Raw genomic sequence first — 23,674 nt, forward strand, 5'->3', positions numbered from 1 at the left:
ACGTAAAGAGAACAGTCATATTTCCAACCTTTTTTCTTTGGGCCAGGTGCCGAGGTTGCCGTCAACAAAAGACATGGAGGTTGACCTCTTGATCTCCCCTGGATGACACGAATAAAAATCGTAAAATTGTAAAAAAAATCAAGTATTTTGATATTCATACTTAATCATACAAGTTTGTAAAAAAGAAAGAAGAAGAAAATGAATAAACGAAGATCACCTGAGTTTCGAGGCTTGGGTCGGAGGGGCAAACTAGAGAACGAGAGAGAGAGAGAAGGATACACATGTTAATGAATACATGGAAATATATTTTTATCTTTCGTTTTAGCTTGAATTTGTCCAGATAATGACATTGCTGTACAACATGATCTTATTAGGTTTAATCATATTTGCATCTCCCCACCAACCGCCATAAACTGCTCATCAACAAGCAGCTGTTTCGCATTGAATATCATATTTTGGACTCGCATACCAGGGCCTTTCAGGACTCGGGGGTCTTTCCATGAAGCTCCTCTTGGTTGCCATGGAGATGGGAATGACTGGCATGTTCTTCAACAAGGACGAAGGCTCTGAGGGGACAACAGAGACAATCCATCAGAACTATGCTTTCACAATGTAAGAATCTTTTTGTACTTCTTTGATACAATGAATGCTTCTGTAAGGTCAGAATTTATGACTCACCTTCGTCGCTCAGCATATTGGGTTTCACAAAAGATGGCTTGACCACCTCAAACCACACAAACAGCTCTGCCATAAACACCAGGTAGTTATTCTGGGAAAAAAAAGATTAAAATCACACAATCAGACAATTCTGTATGTGTACTGTCACCAAAAACACCGGCAGTGCACCTTGTTCTCCAGCAGGTGTCTCTGTTACACCTGACAGAGAACCTGAGCTGATTAGTATTTCTTATAATTAAAAATAATTCACCAAGCGTGCTCCATTTCACAGAGCATCCTCTTAATAGAAAGATAAGATCTATTTTTCAGCGAAGCATTAAAAAAAAAAAAAAAAAATCAGTGACATTTGAATCACATTTCTTTTTAAAAAAGCCCTGATTTAGAGTCAGACTTTTCACAGTGTAAGAGTTTATGTAATCTAAGCCAACGTAACCAACATCGTGGCTTTTCACATGCTAGATAAGCTAATCTTCCACTTAACTAATGCTGTCAACGGTACCTGTTCTGGCAGGGACGAGTGATTAAGGCATTAACCCAATTTGGAAAATAGAGGTCAGCTATTTTTTTCCCTGTTCTCAACGGCCAGCATGCGATCCAACCTGAATTCGATTGGGTGACAACAACGCTGCGTCTGAATCAGGTCAGCATGCAGAGGGAGGTCAACCTGCTTGAGGACAAGTCTTCCCATCTTGCAGAGCAATTTCCCCTCAGTGTAACAAAAAAACCTTCTAACAAAGGAAATGTGCATGCAGCGTGAAAGCTCATTACACTAGAATTGCACAATGGTAAAATATGGAGACATTATTCAAAAAACACCACGTGGTTCAACCTGATTTTTTTTGTTTGCTTCATTATCAACACTGTAGAAAAAAATCGCTCATATTCAGTCCAAACACTTTTTCTTTGTTCCATCATAAGTGAAATAAAAACATTTAAAAACATTTAAAATGACAAGTATTGTCTTGACAACAGCTCAAATTCCTCCAATCAAAAACAAGCTATGTGGCATCGTAAATTAAATCCAGCTCAGGGAAATGTTTTCCACTTTCACATCTTTCAAAGAATCAATATTTTATCAAAAAAATATGCCACACTGGGCGTTTTTTTTTTATTAAATTTTTTGCAGTGACCATGCCGGCACTCACTTACAAATGCACACATGCACACAATATGCAAAGCGAGTGCAGCGAAGCGGGGGACGACCTTGAGGAGCCACGCCCCCTCCCTCCCCTAACACACCGTCGGTGGTCTCCAGACAAAGACAATGCTGCATGGCTCAGCTCTAAAGACATCTGATTTAACACATCAGCAACATTTCACTCTACCAAGCACACACACACACACACACACACACACACACACCCTTAACTGCAGTCCAAAAGCACACCAGGAGGGGCCGAGGCAATTAACACCAGGAGCAGTGGGGTCCCTTGGGTGTCACTGCAGCATTTTAGCAGATTTTTTGATCACATGCAAGAAATCAGAGCTGCAAATGTGTGAAAAGGAGCGTCGCCACGACAACAATATAGGTGCCAGAAGTTGTAGTGCACGTGGTCTCCAAAGTAATTAAAGTGAAGCAGATAATCATCTTCATGTGCAAACTGACAAAGAGTTGTTTTTTTTGTAAATCAGTCATTCAAATATCTTTTCACGTCTGTTTCTAGCTATGTTTTGTGTTATATTTGCCCTTTTTGTTTTAACTCTCACAAACTTTAGGTTTAATAACTCTTAATAATAGAATTACTACAAACAGCTAATGAAATACCAAAGTGCAGGTTACCTTTAGGTGTGCTCCGCATGTAAAGCATTCCTCAATAGCGTAAGAAAACAGAAGAAAGCACCGGAAAGAAAAAACAAAGAAGGAGCGAGACTAAGATCTCCTGCGTCTGCTCAGCCCAGATTGATGGCAGAAAGCCCAACCTGACTTCTCTCTTCCCATCTGCCCGTCTGACTACTACTGTGTTGCTGCTTAACACCACGAGTCAGCAGTCACACACACACACACACACACACACACACACACACACACACACACACACACACACACACACACACAAATTCAAGCATCCAGTAGCATCTTACAGAACATAAAACATGACAGACCAACATATATCACATAACAATAATAACAATAAAACTATATCAAATAAAATCTAAAAAAAAAATATCACATTAAAAAAGCAAAAGTGTACGTAGATTTAGATGCATGCAAGCCTACAAGTACATTATCCACCTCAGCAAGACACAAGGCTTAGACACACACGGAGCATTCACTAGACATTAATGTCAACAGTCATTGGGCTAAAGGGGTTTTTTAAAAGGATCTAGGCAGACTGACAGACAGGCAGACGGACAGACAGACGGACAGGCAGACAGACAGACAGACTCCGTTTGGAAAGCCCACTAGCTTGATGTACGGCCAAATTTTATCAAGCTGTCCTCAGAAAAAAACCTTTTTAAGAAGAAAAATACAATGTAATGCAGAATGAATGCAGACATTTTGAGAAGTAGCCACACACACACACATCCACACACACACACACACACACTGAAAAGATCATTCATCTGCTGGTCAAGGTTACCACTTGGTTAACTTGGTCGGTAATTAAAACAGCGTCCCTGTTTAAGCTGATACATCACAGTGGAACACACACAGTATACACTCCGGTGCTGATGTCTCATAGATGATCCACCGACTTCAGCAGCAGCTTGAATGACAGTAAGTGTGTTCGACGCTCTCCTCGAGGCAACAAACCACCTGGTAAAGAACGCTGGCAACAAGCCCGAATCCGGGGGAATCTCAGTCCTCCTTCTCGGGATCCACAGATGGTCATTTAAGATGTGCGGTGAATTAATGAAATGAAGAGCCAACAAACGGGAGTGCATTGGCGTGATTTACTGATGTCCATTAGGACTGGGCGGCCCTTAGTTATGTGTTTATCCTATGGCTTTGGGGGTGGGGGCTCTGAAAGCTGGGCTATTGTCTCTCATAGAGAGAACAGAAATCAGACTCAGACTGGTTCCCATTGACCTGTTCCTGTTTCTCATGTGAGGATTTGTTGCTTTTCCTTGATGACTATTTGGTTTTTGGACAAGTGCATTTTGGGATACAAGATATCCATGTGGTTCTCTGTATTGTTTCATGTTCTCCACTCTGAATGAAGAACATCAGATCGAAATCACATCTGATGGAAGGATTAGCACGCTTTCATTGGTGTGTGTGTGATATTTGTCATGGTGCATCTTCCACGTGGACGCCTCTCTATCTCCGCCTCCCCGTGAACGTCGGCTCGGTCTCCATTAGCATGGCGGGCTGCGACGCACGGCTGAAACTGCCTGGAAACTAGGTCAAGGTTACTGAATCGAAACTGGTTCTGAATGCAGTATTCGCTGCACCGACTGCTCTCTCAGGCGATAGCTCTGTCCCGCCGGGACATCCTTCATGAAATCAGTGTCAGCAAAATCGTGCCGGCGGCTGGTTCACACCACTCCAATACTTGTGTGAGAGCTTTGAGATGCTGGGAGTGCAGTCATATCACAATGCTTTATATAAATCTGTCTGTCTGTCTGTCTGTCTGTCTGTCTGTCTATCTATCTATCTATCTATCTATCTATCTATCTATCTATCTATCTATCTATCTATCTATCTATCTATCTATCTATCTATCTATCTATCTATCTATCTATCTATCTATCTATGTGTTCAGTCTGTGCTGAGAACAGCAGCTCTCCATCAGAGGACACATTGAAGACAGTCAAAGTTTTTTTTTTTTTACTGCCTATGCAGCTCTCACCGAGACAGACAAATCGGGGACAAACGCCGACGGGGAAGTTGCACCAAACCACCAGACAAATTGTGTGGCAGAGTGAGTGGTGAGCGTTTGCTATTTTTGAAACGGTGTGGGAATCAACGCCGTTTGATTAAAGGGTCTTCTGCTAGAATGAACACAGCTAGAACGTTTAGAGTCGACGCCGATCTTTTTGCATATATATGACATGAGTCATGCACACGCCCACACAATGTGCTTCTCAAACCACAAATACTACAACGCTGTTTCTGAGCAAGAACAAGGATGAGAATAAGAATAAGTTCACAACCAATAGTGGCTAAGTAAAACAACATAAAGCTGAACCAGCATGGGAGAGAAAATGATAATGATAAAAACACATTTTATTTATAGGCGCCTTTGAGGACACTCAAAGCAATAAAAGCAAGTAAAACAGTAAAAACAGACCAAACATAAAAACAAGGCATGGACAACAATAGACTAAAAAAGTAGAAAAAAAAGAGTAGAACTGCAAAAAAAGGCTGTATGTTACCTAGGAGATGAACAGCTTTCTTTTCCTACGCCTGATTAACAAAGGAAAATTAGGAAAATCACAGAAATGTCCGAATGAAACAAATGAAATCTAGAAAAAAAGGAAATGAATGAAGAAAGAGTTTATGAGGAAAGAATGAGAAACACAGCAGCGTGAAGCTCTCCAGGCTTGTGGTCGGTGAAGACAGATCGTTTTGGATTTGAATTGGTTTTTCCACAGAGTGACTCACCACACTGAGTCGATCATTTCTCCTGTTTTTATTTAGCCTCTCTCGTTGGATACCGCACCATATGGTTTTCTAAGAGTTGTACGGCGTATCCACTTATGGGAGCAAACATTTACTTAAGTCTAACCTGACATATTGATTTGTCTGTCTGACATCGCTCCGAGACTTTTGAGAAAAAGGAAATTTGGATTTTAACAGCCATTTCATATGAGGTCCCATTTGTTTTTCCAACTAGCTCCAAACGGCATTTCTACTTCCTCCTGGCAGACACACCAATTTGGCAAATGTCAAAAAGCTCAGTTTCAACAAGCCGCTGGTTGAACAGTTGAGATATTTCTCCAAGACTGTAATGACGATTTCACACTAACTGCTAAAGCAATTTCAGAGCGGAGAATTGGTTTTGCAGAGAAAAGGCTTTGGGACGCCGACCAAACAGCATCAGTGTCACGAAACAAGCATCGATGACATGCAGCATATTTGGGATGAGAAAGAACATAAAAGTCTTGAAAATTACCATTGAGATCAATTTACACGACCAATTTCTACAAAAAACAGCAACTAGTCAGGAACATTTAACAAGCGGGAAAACTAAAACAACTGTTAGACGCTGAATAATTCCAACCAGTACAAGTTCAATCGTTTTTCCAGTGTGAGAATTACAGTTACTACTACTACTGTTAATACTATTTCTACTGTTAATACTATCACTACTGCTACTACTACTACTACTGTTAATACTATCACTACTGCTACTACTACTACTACTACTGTTAATACTACCTCTAATGCTACTACCACTACTGCTACTACTGTTAATACTACCTCTAATGCTACTACTACTACTGTTAATACCACTACTACCTCTGTTAATACTACCACTACCAATACTGCTAATACTACTACTACCTCTGTTAATACTACTACTACTATACTAGTACTACTGTTAATACTACCACTGCTAAAACTACTACTGCTCATACTACTACCACTACTACTACTACTACTACTACTACTACTACTACTACTACTACTACTGCTGTTAATACTACCAATACTAATACTGCTACCAACACCAAATGCAGACAGAAACCCAGAGATCCTAAAAGCCTAAAACTCGCCACTGTTGATGCTAATGCTAACGCTAATGCTAATTTTGAAAATTCCTTCCTGCTCAATGTGTCCAGTGTTCTGAGATAACTTCTGCCGTGATATGAGACTATAAATAAAATGTAATTGAATAGTCAGAACTGAACATGATGATTTGAGCTGTAATAGCAAAGCTCTTCCTTTGACGATGAAACCTTGGGTGTACTTTATGCAGCGGCCGGGTTGGAGCCCCTACCTTGATGGTGGAGGAGGCGTACAGCATGTCCTCCAGGCTGAAGTGGCAGCAGCTGTTCAGGTTGTCTTTGCAGAAGTCCTGGATGAGCTGCAGGTTGTAGAGCCGGTCGGCCAGCGTCATGTTCTCCTTCAGGCAGACGTCTGGGAGGGCAGAGGGAGCCATCGTTAGTCAGGGTGGTGAATGGGAGGGTTAAAGGGGGGTTCTGGTGGTGCTGCCGGTTGTTGTGGAAGGTCAGAGGTTAGTGAATGTATATGTGGAGGATCTCTATCTTAAAGACCTACTAAGTGTGTTAAAGCAACTGACCAATCATGACAGCCGATGGCATGTCTTCTACCTGAAGGGGGCGGAGCTGTATGTTCAACGCTTAAAAGAGTCCTTTGTTGTTCCCACTGTCACACTTCATTAACAAAGCGATGTGATTATGTTCTTTTGTTTGATCTTTATCTAATTAATTAACCATTCAGCCACAGGGGGACACAATGAAACGTACTAACTGGTTTCTTTTAGAATAATACAACTATATATTATATTATATATTCAGATTTTTCCAAGAATAATAACAGACGGAGAAAGAATCGCTGTGCTCAGCTGATTTTGTTCTGGAAACAGATGGTTACCATTTTGGGTTTTTATGTCTAGAAACAGTTTAAGGGCCAGAAAGTTGGAAACTTTCCACTTTTTATTTTTTATATGTTTTTGCTTTAACAGAGCTCTTAAACATATGATTGTACTTTGTGCTACGTTGCACTGTGAGCGTCCTTACCATCCAATGGCAGCAGCCGAGGGCAGTAGAAGTGCAGCAGCGCGCCGAGGGCCGAGCCGTCCGTGCTGTCTTTCAGCAGGTTGTCCACTTGGGGGATCCAGGGAACCAGCTGGGTGGAGGCCTGCTCCTTCCTGTAGCGAGCCTGCGTAACGTGAAATACATATCTATGAATCAAACTACATCTGCAGAACATATTGGGCCTGGACACTGTTGCCTATAAAGTTGGAATATTGTGTTTTCAGACACAATCCTCTGTTTATTCCTATTTAAATGCATCAGTAATCACGTTTGACCAGGTGCAATGATTACATTATGGGTCACAATTACCCCGGTGAAATGAATTTGTGCATAACATTTGTTTGGTGCCATAAAAGACGAGACATTTTGCAAGTTATTCCAACTTTATGGGCGACCCTGTATTAGTTCTGCACAAACACAACTGAAGCGACTCAAATATTAACAAATGTGTATTATCTACATAAATATTAATTTATAAACCACACTCTTAAAGAAAAAAAACTGTCGAATCAATGTACCAGTATTGAAACATTTCAAATACTCCCCGACATCCCGTCTCTGAAATGAAATTCTATTAAATATAATCTTCTGTTTTTCATTTTGTCGGCTAATCCCTTGGGACCTCTCCAGTGATTCCCCAAGGGTGTTTACTTCCACTGACAAGGACCTTCACGTTAGCAAATACCAGTTCATAAACACATCTTCCTAATGTCTGTATGCCATGCATTTCAAATTATAACATAATAAACTGCAGTTATAATTTTAAACCCTGCTGCTTTATCTTAATGGGAAAAACTCCTCATTTCATAATCTCTTTTCATAATTGTATTGTACAGTAAATCACATGGATGCTGCACAAGGGAACACATGTTAATCAAAAAAGAGAGAGAGAGAGAGAGAGAGAGAGGGAGAGAGAGAGAGAGAGAGAGAGAGAGAGAGAGAGAGAGAGAGAGAGAGGCTGTGTTTATGTAACAGTCACAGGGTCGTGTGTGCACGTGGGATAAAAAGAAATGATGGCAATCAAGAAAGAGCGAGAGGTTAGAAGGGAGCAGAGATGGTCACCATGGATACGGAGATGAAATCACACTCATTAGTTTGACTTACAGGCACGAGCTTCATGTACCACTTTGTCGGAGACTTGCGGCAGCGTGGCGAAAAGGAAGAGACAACAACAAAGAAACACCTGTTAGCGAGATTAGTTGGTAATGCGATTAGTAATAAAAAGGGGAAGACATGACAGAGGTGAGCTCAAAGGACCTGCGTGTTATCGAGAACACACGGAAAGCCAAAGACCAGAATAACCCCGAAATTGTGTGAAGTGTGATGATGATATGTTAAGTCACTTCTTCATCTACAGAGTAAGAGTTTAGTTACGGCCAGACTTACTTGTGAACAATACAAACATTTCAAAAGGGATTTGTGAAATGGGATCATTAGACCTGCATGTGATCTTTAATTACCTGTAGGACTTTTAGCCATCAATAGGCTTGCATCCTTAAAGAAACACTCCCTGAATCTGTCAGAGAAGATTTGGGGATTTGACCACAGTTCACTGCTAGTGGTGGAACAATATATCGAAATGTTGATATATCGTTGGTACTCCCTGCTGCGATATGTTATCGATACACTGGCGCCAAATATTTATAACAATTTTTTTTAAATCAATCAAGTTTTTCTTTCTTTCGATTTTTATGAAAATATGTAGCCGCTATTTACTCCATGCATGAAGCCTGTTAACATTTTGCCTCCCAAGAGTCACTACTTCCTGACTCCTCTTGGCCTTTTGCCAGTTTGTCTATATTGGAATGATGTCACACGTAGACATGTTCAGTCAGTGTGTGTAGACGATGAATTGTTGCTTTTGCCGTTTCACTGGTATTTCTTCTCCTTCAGATACATAGCTATCGTGATGCATATCGTAGATGATTATCTCGCAATATATCGTGTATCGCAGTATCGTGATATCACCGATATCGTGGGCAAAACATTGTGATGTTATCGTATCGTGAGTTACTCTGTGATTCCCAGCCCGACTGCTGATGTGTTGAAACATAACTGTGAAATGAAGAATTAAGGGACATGTGAAACCTGACAAAATCAAGAAATGTATCTTATTGGTGCTAAAAAATAAGAGCATCAGCTAAACATCCACAGTTTGTAGCTAAAAGAAACCAATCTCTCTACATGAATATAACCAAACACTGACAATGTAAGCTGATTCTCCCTCCTAAAAAAGAGAGGTTTGCCTGTTAATAGCTAATTCCCACATTGCTTTGAAGCATCAAAGAAGCCAATGGGAGTTCCACTCAAGATGGCTGGCAAGTGCTCAACATCAAACAAGTCATGACTCGTGAGAAAAAACAGCTGCTTTGTACCTAACCCCCCCATAAATAAATAATAAAGAGAGCGACGGAATGAAAAGATCAGTTGTAGTGCTCCTGGATTCTCCTGATTTGATTAAACGTCACGGCTTCTCTGAATGGTAATTTTAGTTGAGGGGAAGAGTCTGATGTCATCAGAGGAACACACGTGATGTAATCTAATAGATGACTTATTAGTTAATCAGATTCATCTGAGCAGTGAATGGACTCCCTTTGATACCGCAGCATGAATATAAGTCTCTTGATGTGTTGCTGGAAAGACAAATACACATCTGTTAAAGTTTGGGGATTTATCTTAATGTTTCTAATTGCAAAAATATTTGCAATAGAAAATACAAATTCAATTTATTTGTGTATTTCTATCCCTTCAGAGGAATATTTGGAATGATCTAATACATTCCCTATGGCCTGCATATTTCTCTTGAAGTTTTTGTGGCTCATTTCATTATTGTGCCTGATATTTTTGTCACTTTATTTTTATTTATTTATCTCAAGCATTCAACATACTGTAAAAGAAGAAAAAAAATACAAACATAAATCAGATTCATCCAGAAATCAAATACATAAGGAGCATTTTTGCTGATGAAGGATATATTATCATTTGATTTATTACACTAACAATGAGTGGGCTGGAGGTGAGTTTGGGGTTTGGATAAAGGCGCTCTGATGTCACAAATGGCCACGAACGTCCAAACGCCGGCCCAAACTTTCGACGATGGGTTATTCTGAATACATAACTGGAGACCTTGCAGTTCGTTTAAAAATGAGATGGCGGCGGTGAAGATGGTGCATCTAACGTGATGATCTAAGACCGAGGGTTAAGCGCGGTCAAACCGGTTTAAATCTGTCGTGACCACCAATCAAACCCCTGGGGAGAGGGCATACAGAAGAGCATGCACACACACACACACACACACACACACACACACACACACGCTCCCATCCATCCGAACCTCAATCAACCTGTAACTCTCCCTCTTCCCATCAAAGTTCATCCTCTGAATCCAGACATGTCCGGCTGAGCCGCAGCTCAGCTTTTGCAACTTAAAAGGATTAGTCCTTACTCCTCTGTCCTGACATTGCCTTTGCAGTCTGGCCCCCCTTACCCCCCTCCCCCCCCCCCCCCCCATCCCATCCCAGCCCCCTGAGTCCAGTACAGTAGGTTACATTTGTTGTGCTGTCCGATGCTATGCGTCTACAGCCTCACACGACTGTGACATCAGCACAAAAAAAAACATACAGTACTGCACTATTTTTTGCATACTATGCAATTTGAGTTACTTTGTTTTGTGTCCTGCCACCACCCCCCCCCACCCCCAAATATGCTAATGCTAATTACAGACAAATTCCTCATCTTCTGCTGATTAATTGTTGTATCTGAGACCCTCATTTCGTTGCCTTTTTAGGCCAATGAAGTCATCTTATCGTGCCGGTGCTACACAATTAGGGCAATGACGCTTAGGCTTTGTTTGGTCTGAATGAAAAGGGGGGAAAAAGTAATGCTCTAGTTAGTTTGGCAACGGGAGAAATGTCGAATTTCTGATTGCAAAGGCAGAGACGGAGTCAGAAAACCATCTGGTCTCAAGGAGAAACGATGCTCATAACTGATACACACATATGAAAAGTATTTAAACTGAGATTAAAAAGCAGAATATGAAAAAAAACACACACTAGGATGGAGCCAAATTATTATTACATTCAAATAGTCTAAGAGACTGTGCCTGCCTTCATCTGCCAACACAGCAAGGAGCTGTGATGCAGCAAGACTGTTTAACATTTAAACATTTAACAAGATATTCGGTGACATTATTTCAACTTTAAACATACAGAATGCGAATCCATCTGCATCTGCAGCCGTCGGTGGACAGAAGAATGTTTACATTCATGAAAAAAATGCAGAACTGCATCATCTAACTAACTTTGATCACAGTTCAGACCGGAACAATGTAGCCATAAGCAATGGAGGAGAGGAGAGACGGTCACCATGACGACACACATGCCAATCCCTGTGGGTAGGGATGATGTTAGTGAAGGGCCCAACTCTCAGCACCATGAGGCTCCACATGTGAGACCCTCGGTCAATGACGGGGGTGACTACGCCCGTAAAAAAAGTGACTACTGTCACTTTGACGTCAAGTTTCAGAAAACAAGCGTTCAAAGCATCTCACGATGAAAACGATTGGTCACTTTGTTTTTTTGACACGACTGCACCCGTTATAAAAGTGTGTGTGTTTCCGCGGGACTGCTGAGGCATGCAGTGCTGCGTCTGCACGCTGACTGGTCGGATCAGCATCAAACTCAGTGGGAGTCTGCACTGCCCTGGGACTGGGAAAGAAACCAACACACATACACACACACACACACACACACACACACACACACGGGATTGCTCTATTTCAACTCTGCAGGCTAAAACACAAAAGACGGGGGTTTAAATATTTTCCATTTTGTCCACTTTCTAACTCTCTTTACATTTTCTCCACAGCAGCATCACCGGCGGTGGTGTTGTGTCAAAGTGTGTATCCGTGACATGAGGTGTGAGACAGGAAGCTAGGAAAGGAGTGAAGACTCGGGAGTAGGGGGGTGAAGAAGCGTCTGAGAAGGAGAAGATGGAGAGTCTAGAGCTCGATGGAAGGTGACATTGAAAGACTAACAGAGGGAGAAAGGGGACTGAATTGCTGCTCATGAATGTGAGATTAAATGTATCATTGTTATCTAATGATAAAACAGCAACAACATTGCATCATTCCAAAAGGTCACAGAGGTCAGTTTTCTCTCTCAAACAATGCAGACGGTGCATACTAAAATTTGATGTAGAGGTGACACCACCTGCTCCTCAACCTCCCCCTCTCCAATCACTCTGCTGTGCCAGGGTGATGGGGAGCTGTTGCCATGACGACTCTGACCCTCACTACCATCATGGACCAGACTGTGAAATGTATTAGTGGCGATAAAAAAAAAGCTTCAATGTGGTATGAGATTTTATTTTTGTGTGGTGTCAAACTACAGACACCCAAACAAAGATTAAGCCAGTTACTCAAATACATGACACACACACACACACACACACACACACATACACACACACACACACACACACACACACACACACACACACACACACACACACACACACTAGAACTCACTGCTGGTAATAGAGTCACTTATATAACAGATTTGGACTGCGGGAGGGACCCCGAACACGCTGACCTCACTCTAAATGACTGGCCAGACGAGACTAGAGAGCGCTTATCTGCTGGTTTCAGACAAATTAACTGATTGTGAAATTGTAGCCTGGCATTCTCACTCTTTCTCATTTTATAAATTACTGACTGGGCTTCAATCTAAAGCTCGGGAATATGCGAGTGAGGTTGTTTTTCGATGGTAGTGTGAGTTTAAAAGGAAACCGGTCACAGATATTGAAGTGACACAGAGGTCTGGGATCACATATTAAGTGGAGCCGATGACTTAACTTCACACCTGCGTGCGCAACTGTCTCTCAAACTGGTGACATGTTCATGTGTAGCAGTTAGCGAAGTGTTAAAGCTGGGAGAGGAAAGGAAAAAACAGCCACCTGAGGACTCGCGGCCAGGTCGGCGGCCTGCGTCTCCTTCTTCCTCTGTTCCTGAGCCACCACGTCTTTCAGATACTCCGTTACCTGAAAGACAAGAGGACAGACACCATTCACACTCATTTAGTCGGCAGCAGTGAGATAAAAGATCTTCATTTTTAAACATGACCATTTAATTGTGCTTTTATTGTATGTCAAGTTACTGTAATATTAAAATTCTTTATTAGGAAGTTATCCCTTGGGATGCGCCATCTTGTTCTCCAGGGGGGTCCCAAACAACATTAATACAATGAAAAACATTTTTTTGACAAAATATTTAACAAAACACACATACACAAACAAAATAATAAAAAAATTAATAATAAAAAGATTGGAAGATACTACTCATAGAAGAGCATAACAGATGACCTTACATTCAAAGATTACATATAATAGCAGTAACAAAAATCTACTGTTTCTTCCATAATAAACTTTTTTTTTTTATACCAGAAATAGTCAGCAGTTGAAATTAAATCAAATGTCACTCAATCCTGCATGTTGGACAATTTGACAGCACGTCTTCTCAAATTCATGTGGATTCAGTTAAAGCAGGAATCAGCAGTCACACTGGTGAATTTTGGACCTTTTGAACACAAAGGGCTCTGACAGAGAGCTGTGTGGGACTCCGACAGAGAGCCGTGTGGGACTCCATCAGAGAGCCATGTGTCGGAGCAGTAGGACTCCACGACCACACCTGTTAGCTTTTGTGTGTTTGTGTGAGTGTGAAAGTCAAGCGTTGGCAGCAGCCCAGCGTTCCTACTCGAAGAATGTAAACAGACGGGGCCGGCCCTGCAGCACTGTAACCATCCACACATGTCGGCCACGTATGAACATTTACTTCATAACGTAAAAAAAAAATGTACACAGAGCAAGTGGGTTTGAATGGTATCAAGGCCACACTTTCTGAATTAGATTAAAACTTGAACAATTTAAAACTTAAATATTATGTTTTTTGTTTTTTGTACATAAATGTGACAGACCACGCATACAACACTCAACACATGTATGCTTGAGACTTGGCTGTAAAAAAAAAAAGTAGTTTCACCATTACTGATGAAGAAGGAAAAAAAAACGGCTTAACGGCAGCCTCTAAAGAAAACCTGTAGTGTCCACAACACTTTACTGCTATTCAATGTGGAAAAATGGCAAAATCACGGCATTGTAAACATTACAAATTACAAACATTTCAATGTTTGCTGGATTTCTGTTCTTTTGCACATACTTTCCAACGTGAAACCTCAAAAATGAGGAGGATTTCTCAACAAAAGCACGGGGGTCTTTGACCCCTTCAATAAATATTTGTAACTTTAGTTTGAACTCTTAACAGAGAATACAGAATAAGGAGAGGGCAGTGGAAATTGTGAGGGTTTGCAAGTATGCTAGTTAAATAGTTTATAAAGGCAGTGAAAGAATTGGATGCTTCTTGGGTCAGCGTTTTAGACCGTAATATCTTTCAACCCCATTATGCTCTGTGGAATTTCAGCCCTTAAGTCGTTTCAGGCCAACATTGATGAAATGCCCCTGAGCGAGGTACAGTAACTCCATGGACAGACAAAAACAGATACCTTTACCCACCTTGTTGATCCATGTGGTCACCGCGTCCTCCGTGTCATAGGGCGTCTCCACCTCCGGGTCGCAGGGTGAATACTGACGAATGCAGGCCATCACCTTCTCGGCGCTCACCGTCTCCAACGTGTACGCCATCATCAGGGCGTCGATCATCGCCAGGTGAGCGCTCTGGAAGATTTAGAGGGTGAAAATGAGTAGCTTTAGTGATACCAGCAGATGCTTGACACTATACATATATATATATATATATATATATATATATATATATATATATACTGTCACATGTCACCACACATTCCCTTGTGGCTGTTGCCCTGGAAACAAGTGCCTTCATCCCTGGTTACAAGACCCAGTTTCCTCACAGCGACTGCCACCCTTGGAGAAGCCTGAATGAGACATCGTCAACTGAGCCCAATTAATACAATTTGCATTCATTATAAGCTCCTCTACTCATCTATCTCACTGATTGTGAGAGTTTTATTTTGGAAAAAAACTACAAATACAAATGACGTTTCATCATTATGTCGCAGCGGTAACTGTGAACGTGGTTGACTGACTGTGGATGATTAGCGCTGTGCCACGTGTCACTCTGCCGGATGATTATTTTTTATTTGCAACATGTTGCATGACTCGACTACTTCTGCACTTTGGCTCTGCTCCCAGGAACATTTCAGACACATTGCGTTTTCAATCTGATATTAAAATGTGATGCAAGGAACAGAACAAGGAGTTCTACCAGTTCTACACTGCAATATGCAAATATATATCCTGTCATCATCACTATATATATATATATATATATATATATCCTGCAATCATTACCAGTCATGTCATTGATCAGGACTACAGTGTTTTTCAAAAACTTGTAAACATGTAAAAAAGGGCAGTCTGTATTACTCATTCATTTAACATGAAAAGGTGAGAAAGATTTTGAACCGAAAGCTTTTTTCTCTGCATTTAGAAGACAAGTTATTAACAATAATTGGAGACGTTTCTCAAGAGGAACATTATTTGGGGTCTGATTAAATAGCTGAAAACAAACTATACTTTTAAGAAACTGACTTAATTCTCATACTACAGCAAAAGGCCTGAGCTTGCTTTAACTACTGATCCTTGGTGAACCGGATATTTACCCAAACTTAACATCCATATGCCGACTAGTATAAGAAAAACATGATTTCTCCAGACAGAGCCTCACAGTCAGAAAACATCAACACTAATATGCATGTTTACATACTGAACATATTTGAAGACATATTAAAGTAAAGTAAAATATATTGTTTTTACCACACGATGGTGATGTGGTGTAATCTTTGTATTTTTTGTTCTTGGATTCTACCACCACCATGCTCTAATAATCGTTTATACTGTCTAGCGCACCGACCACACACACACACACAGGAATCAAAATGCCAAATATTCATACTTCCATGAGCTAACCCAATTAATCAGCTGTAAAAATGTAAAAGATCCACAACGATGTGGTGCACAAAAATCTCAAAAAAGGAACCATAAATAAAACAAACCACTTCACAGTGAAAGTGATGTTGGAGAACCGTGGTGTTCCCTCACAAACAATAAACAAAAGTGTTCGATTCCCTCTCAGACTATTTGTGTAAACGTGATATATCGGCTGTCAAGTTAGTAAATATAAGGTACACGCCGTGTGACCTTGCATGGGCTTCATGCTTCGCTTCCACTGTCTCTGTTCCGGTAACCCGGCGGCAAACCCATCCCATTTAATAACACGCTGCCAAGTTGTTTCCTACTAGCCTTCACTTAGCCAGTCCAAACATTGTACAGAAAAATTACCCCTCAGACAAAAACACACAAATGATCACTTTGTGGTGTAGTTACAAATCTGCCCTGTTTCCACAACAAATGATCGACTCCAGACCCGTTTTAAAAAAAGGCCAAGGGACCAGCTTTATTCCTCAAGGGCCTCTTTTGCCTCCCGTTTCCTCCCTTCTGCTTAGCAATTTCAGGATATTGATTTGAATCAGCTGTGGTCTGATGACATAGAATGAAAACGAGGTGAACTAACCTCGTTTACTGGACCACAGGACCTGCAGGCTCTAATCCTATTAAACGACACCGGGCCATGTTGCCGGAATAAGAGGCTATGGCCACATGCTCATTCCAGGATCCGGGTGTTTTTGTCACCCCAAATTCAAAATTCAGTGCATATTCAGGATATTGACCAGTTGTTTGCGGCATATAGCCGCAAAAAAACTGGTTGCTATGTAAAAAAAATACAGTGTAAATGTAATCTGAGCTTCTGTTGCTGTTGTTTGCACTGTTCATGTTGTTAGCACTGTTAGCTGCTCACAGCCGGCACAGCCAATTGCCACGTTGAGAGCCGTGAGGAAGGCAATCCCTCAATCATACAGTATGCTCTGGATTTTGAACTGAGATGTTGGTTTGGATGAATGAAATAAACTTGGAAGTGTGAAACCCACAGTCTCATTCCATCTTTGCAAAACTCTACGAGTTAAAACGTGTAATAAAATTGACGAAGAGGACAGTGAATAACTACGAGGGCCCTCTATGAAGTCAAAGAAGAGGGAATGTGGATGAAAGGAGGCAGTTTGCAAAGGGTTAGGCATGCCACAAAACATCAACAACTATATTGAGCTATTTTCATTTACTAGAAATCCCGAAAGAAAAGAAAATTCAGGGCATCGTTTTTATGAAAGCAAGTAACACTTGGATGTCAGCACAAAGCTGACTCACATATTTTCTCTCAATTTGTTATATTTTAACATCGGTTTACTGAACGGTGTAATGGATTTGACTCTTGAGATCAGGAAGGAAAAGTGTTTTGGCTGCACTCAAGTACTTCAAAGTGCTAACACTGGTTTCTGCTGGCTGATAGAGAAGATGACATTTTTCTTAAAATCTTTTTTTATGCCCTAAATTAAAAAACTAAAAAAATATTCAGCATTCCAGCATGAATTGTTTGGCAAAACAGAAAGTCTTAAGTCTTAAAAAAGCACTAGGACACTAAAACTAAACATCTTACATCTTGATTGGTTACAGATCTCTTTTATATGTGTATTGACTTAAATAAACCATATGCAATGCCATTCTATGAGTATTTGATCTACCAATCCCATCGTGGTCCGGCCCCCCCTCGACTGGAGGAATGTATTAGAAGAAGAGATAATAATCAGTACCAGATCAGCCTCCAGAGGGGACTGTGAGGTTTTTTTCAGATGAACTACCACAGGAAAAACGTTTTATCGATCAAACGTTGTCTGAGTTGATGATTCGAGAAAGTCCCACATTCACTGTCTTTAAAAAAACAGCTAAAAAGATGGTTAAAAAACAATCAAACCTGTGATTATATGTGAAGTAGACAGCACTTTTATACATGATTGCATGTAGTAGCCCTTTTTTTATATAATGTCTTGTATCTTCTGTTTTTTTTACAATGTAATGTCCCAATATTCCATGTCGCTCTATGTTTGAGGACTGCGGATGGAAATTCGCTTCTAGCTAAATACGTCAATTTACAGAAAGTGATGCATTTCCACCAAGGGGTCCTCCCCAAACATACAAATAAATAAAATAAAATATTTTTTTATCAGACAAGCCAACATAAACAGTTATCAGCTGACCTCATAGAGCTTTCTGTATCAAAATAGATAGATAGCAACTTTCTTATTCTATTTGAATATGTGTGGAAAATGCTGCTTTGAAGGCCCTTTTGCACTCGGTGCTCACTAAGCATAGCAGATAGGGTGAATTATTTCTGAGTAACTGCTCTGTGCTCTCACAGAAATGGTCAGAGAAGGATCAGCTGACCGTGTGTTAAATGTCAAATGAACGCTAGAAGGGAAGAAACGAGGCTCCAGTAACCTGGATGGATGAGTGATAGAGTGGTGGAGGAAGAAAGACGTAGATCCTCTACAGCCCAAAGAAAGGGTTAGCCTTTTTGTAACAGATGTGATCTCCCATGACGTCATGTTTTCTAACCTTATGTGCTTTCCTTCATATTCATATAGTTATACATATCTACACCCTGGAGCTGCCCAGGCATGACCTCTGCCTTCCAATGTTTGCCCACTGAGCAGCCCCACTAGAGCGTTCAGGGATCAAATACTTTGCTTGAGGGGAATCTATACGACTGCAAGAGGAGGGGAAAAGGTTGTTAACGCACTCCCTTTGATTTCTTCCAAGCATTGGAAATGGTAACTTTCTGTTTATAAGCCTGCTTTCAGTCTCAAGGTACTAACCTACAAAGCCATGGACCATTCTGTAGCCATTTCTTTTTGCTTTTCTCATCTAAGCTGATTACGTCCATAAATCTTATTTTTTTTATTTCTCATGAGGTAAGAAGAAGCTCCTCCACGGTGCTGTTTTTGTTGCACCGCTCAATATGACGTCTCTCTATATTTCCACCCGGGGAGTGAAGCAAACACTCTTCATCTTTAATATGATTTCTTGGTGAAAGAGGAGGGAGATGCAAATCCACCGTAGCAGACCAGATTTAGCATTTGCGCTAAAGAAATGCAGCAAAAAATGAACCACAGTGGGCTAACAAAAGATGGTGCGTGGTGTAACATCACCTCGTCGTTGTGTGTGGGCTGTAAATAAACTCAAATCTCTATTGTCAGAGCTGTGAGCTGCTTGTCGCGGCCTGAACCAGGTAGCGGAAGACACGTTGGCTTTATCCCACTGCAACGTGATCCGAATGGAGATGATTAATGTCTTCAACTCGACTTACAGTAAATGCTTTAAGGGGCTTCAATGACAAATATGGGAAAATATATCGATATATCGTGATATTCTGTTGCGATACGTTTTTTTTTTTTTTTTAGATTCCTAGATGCAGGCTCTATTTACTGACTCCATGATGTCACACATAGACCTGTTCAGTCAGTGTGTGTTAAAGAATGACTAAGCTAAGACTCTGGACCACAATGCAGTGAATAGACACAGTATACCATTAATTCCTGCTTTTGCCTTTCACTTAATGTATTTTTTCTCCTTCAGATACACAGATATTGTGATGCATATCATAGATGATTATCTTGCAATATATATTGTATCGTAGTATCGTGATATCATCGTTATTGTGGGCAAAAATATCGTGATGTTATCTTATCATGAGTCACTATGTTATTCCCATCCCTAATAGAGATACGCCTGTTTTTATTGGAGTGTGTGGCTTCATTGATTATTTATGACGATCCCCTAGTTTTTAAATAAACCTCCACTTCCAAAAGTGGAGAGCAGAAAACAACCCTAAAGTGATCAAACCTAAATAACTGGACATCTGCAGTCTCCTGGAGACACACACACACACACACACACACACAGATTGAATAGGTTATGTCTGCTTTTAGTATTACAACTCTGCTGTCCAGGCCCAGAGGCTCCATGCTGGGGCATATGCCTAAAAATTGAACTGTCTACCAGTTCTACTCAGCTGGACATGGAAAAGCTCTCAGCTGTACCTCTCTGCTCACGTCTGAAGGTCACCACATGTACTACCTCTCCTTCATATAAATGATAGATACTCTTTGCTTTAGTGAAAAAGAGTATCTACAAAGTTCATTCAACAAAGTTCAAGTTTTGTTTAATCCCTAAAGAGAATGTTTTATGTAATCACAGGAAGGTTCTGTGGCACCTTCATTTAAGGATAATCAATATTATTTTTGGGGGGTTTTGACAGGATTTAACAGGGATTGTGGTAACGCTCTCAAGGGAATGAAAGTCAAAAATATCAGTACACTTTACTGGCAATACCATCAACTCAGCAAAATCTGTAGCTGTAGCAGAAAATCACTGAATTTCAGTCTCTGGAAGCTGGTGAGTTGAAAAGTCAAACTGAATTCATCTGAAATATTTAACATGACTCTTCACATTAATCATTAATTGGCACTTTAACTTGTATTGTCCAATGTATTGTATTATTAAGATGCTGTATGTAAATGTGTCTCAATAAATTAATAAAAACATTTTTTTTTTTTAAATCACCACAAACTGCTTGAATGACACAGAACTGCAGTCTTTCCTCACAATAATCCAAAATCATTTGGCAAAATAAAACCTCCTTCCTCTTATGTTTCCCCTCTCTGCGGTCTTTGCTCTTGGATTGGAGAGAAGTGGCACACCTTCTTCAACAGCTTGTCCAATCGTGAGCAGAAATAATTAAAATAATGCTACACACACACACACACACACACACACACACATTTGGATGCAGCGAACTGCTGACTGTGACGTCTGGCATCCACTTGAGGGAGTGGAGCTTTTTAAGCAGAGTACCTTCCCTCCCCCCTCCATATGCTCCAAACTCAACCTAGCAATTATATGGAAACCTCAAAGCTAACCTTAGAACACTATCTGGGGACGCGACCGCGGCTCCCAGCCAGCTAGACCCGGCCTGGTCGATACTTCAAAGCCTTCCATCGGGTTCCAAGAGGCCCTCTTGAAACAGTTTCATGGGCATATTTACCTGTTCGGCCTAAATGTGAGAATGCAGATAGGAATTCAATAGTGACCACAGATTGGAAATTTGCTTTTAAGCTAAATCTGGTAGCATCTTATTGTTTGAATGTATTTGCATAAACTCTTTGTCCCAAAAAGAAACTTGTAGTTCTCTTTAGGTTATCCGTCCCCATTTCATACTGTATGAGATCTCATTGGATGCACCCTAAAACTACGAAGCAGAGCACAGTGCTGCAGATCATCTGATTTGCACAATGTGCTTAATATCTACGTATGTGGAGAGACGGAGAGAATTGTACTCTGTATTATTACTTTAGGTTGGTTTCTATGAACATTTCTATGCAACAATCATGATCAATTCATTTCAATTTGGAATCTAGGGTTCCTACACCTTTTCCAAAGTCAAATTCAAGCACTTTTCAAGCATTTCAAGGCACATTTTCATGCTTTTCCAGCACCTTACAGCTGTGGTAAACTACGTATTTGTATACAATATAATACTCAGTATTCATTATACTTATTATTGCACTTGTTCATCACATTAGAATATTATGTTATTGTCCTATGAACAACCAACATGATGTTTTGAGAAAGAAGGACCACAAATGAAAGAATAATAATTTGATTAACAGATCCACAGAAACATAACCACCAACTATTTTGAAAATCTGTTCATCATCAAAAGTCATTATTCATGCAAAACTATCAGAAAATGCTGTTTTCAGTCCCTCAAATATGGAGATCTTCTTTTCTCTGTGTTATATCATACATTTCAAGCACTTCCAAGCACTATATTCTAAATCCAAGCACTTTTCAAACCTTGAAAACACCACACTAAAATGCAAGTGTTTTCAAGGATCTCCAGCACCCGTACGAACCCTGTGAATCTGTCATTGTCATATCATTGTGTCATTGTACCTGTATTTGTTGTCATTCAGGAGCAAAGATAACTCCAAATGAAATCTCACACTACAATAAAACCTTAAAATAATCAAATTATTATAAAGCTCTGCACGAGGGCAAATCTGCCTGAGCATAAATTCATTGAGGATTAAGTGCTATTATAGCCGCAGCGACATGAGTAATGCCAGTAATAAGGAGAACCAGGTGAATATTAGCATAGCATAGAGACATACAAATCCAGCGCTCTCCATTCTAAAGCGAAAATAACACGGAGAATAATAATAAGCTTACAGTTCCATTACACCAGAGCAGAATATCAAGCGTTCACTACAAAGATGGTTCAACAATCTGCACATTAACAATAACACCTTCTTCCTTTTCATGAATGGCTGCTGCACCACGACTTCTCACCACGTAGAACGTAGTAATCTTCCCCATTTCCAACAATGACCTGAGAACTTGTAGCGTGTGTCTCTTATTAGTTATGCAGATGTTCTTTCTCAACATGCAGTTAGATATCTCCCCTCCCAGGCCTGCAGGACCCCCCAGAGGATCCCAAATCTGCTCATCTATAGATCTGCTGATCTTTGAATTGGATTCAGTCTGGGCGCTCACCTGGGATCAATGTACCTCAGGTAACCCTCTCAGCAGCTGTTTCCTCTGAAAACAAAGCTCCCGGGAGCACAATCTCTTACTAATTATTATAGACAGTTGAAAACTATTTCTACTAGATTTATTTATTTATTTTTATTTTTTATTTATTTTATTTTTTATTTATATATTTTTATCTTAATATGCTTGTATATTAAGTTAAAAATATAAAAAGTTAAAATATAAATAATATACATTAAAATAAATGTAAAAAATCTAGTAGAAATAGTTGATTTTTTTATATTTATTATATTAAAATGCTTGTATATTTTGTATATTTTCTGTATATTGCCAAAACTGAGTGCTGCTAAACGGTGTTTCATTATCCTAACAATGACAATAAAGATATTTATTTTCCTCTCTGCACTGTCCAAAGGCGTGGAGATTAATATGCTCCGTGTTCGGGGTCGATGCCTGAATCCTCATCACGTGGACGCAGCATTGCGGTTTATTCTCCTCAGATAAAATAACATCGTCTAGCTCTGAGGGGCACGGGAAGAAGATGCTCAGGACTCAGGACATCCCATAATGTGCTCGCTGCCTACCCTTCCATACTGAGCTGCCTGCGAGTCGCCGCCGGCGTCGAGCGTAGCATACTTGGCTGCGACTTCACCCAAGCAGAAGACAGAGGAAGTACTTGGATGGGACTTCCCTTCCACCCTTTGCTGCTTCAGCTCCTCTTTGTTCGTGAGATCAAGTGCAGCAGAGGAAGAGAAAGAGGATAGAGGAAGCTAGTTTGATGTTGGGAAGTATT

At 40.4% G+C, this 23,674-nt stretch overlaps 1 protein-coding gene across 5 annotated transcripts in view; it reads right to left on the minus strand.

Moving 5' to 3' along the window:
- Positions 1-23,674, minus strand: part of camsap2a (calmodulin regulated spectrin-associated protein family, member 2a) — a 43,845-nt gene that overhangs the window by 10,855 nt on the left and 9,316 nt on the right. For 4 of the 5 annotated variants that reach the window (XM_084012041.1, XM_084012040.1, XM_084012044.1 and 1 more), the window contains exons 3-11: positions 14,914-15,075; positions 13,303-13,386; positions 8,452-8,484; positions 7,330-7,471; positions 6,567-6,706; positions 679-769; positions 470-566; positions 218-249; positions 29-98 (exon numbers count right to left, since the gene is read on the minus strand). In XM_084012041.1, coding sequence (XP_083868167.1) covers positions 29-98; positions 218-249; positions 470-566; positions 679-769; positions 6,567-6,706; positions 7,330-7,471; positions 8,452-8,484; positions 13,303-13,386; positions 14,914-15,075 — 851 coding nt within the window. The remainder of the gene's footprint in view (positions 1-28; positions 99-217; positions 250-469; positions 567-678; positions 770-6,566; positions 6,707-7,329; positions 7,472-8,451; positions 8,485-13,302; positions 13,387-14,913; positions 15,076-23,674) is intronic. The other variant, XM_084012042.1, reaches the window with a different exon arrangement.

Source organism: Eutrigla gurnardus, assembly GCF_963514095.1.
Source record: "Eutrigla gurnardus genome assembly, chromosome: 6".
Lineage (NCBI taxonomy): Eukaryota > Metazoa > Chordata > Actinopteri > Perciformes > Triglidae > Eutrigla > Eutrigla gurnardus.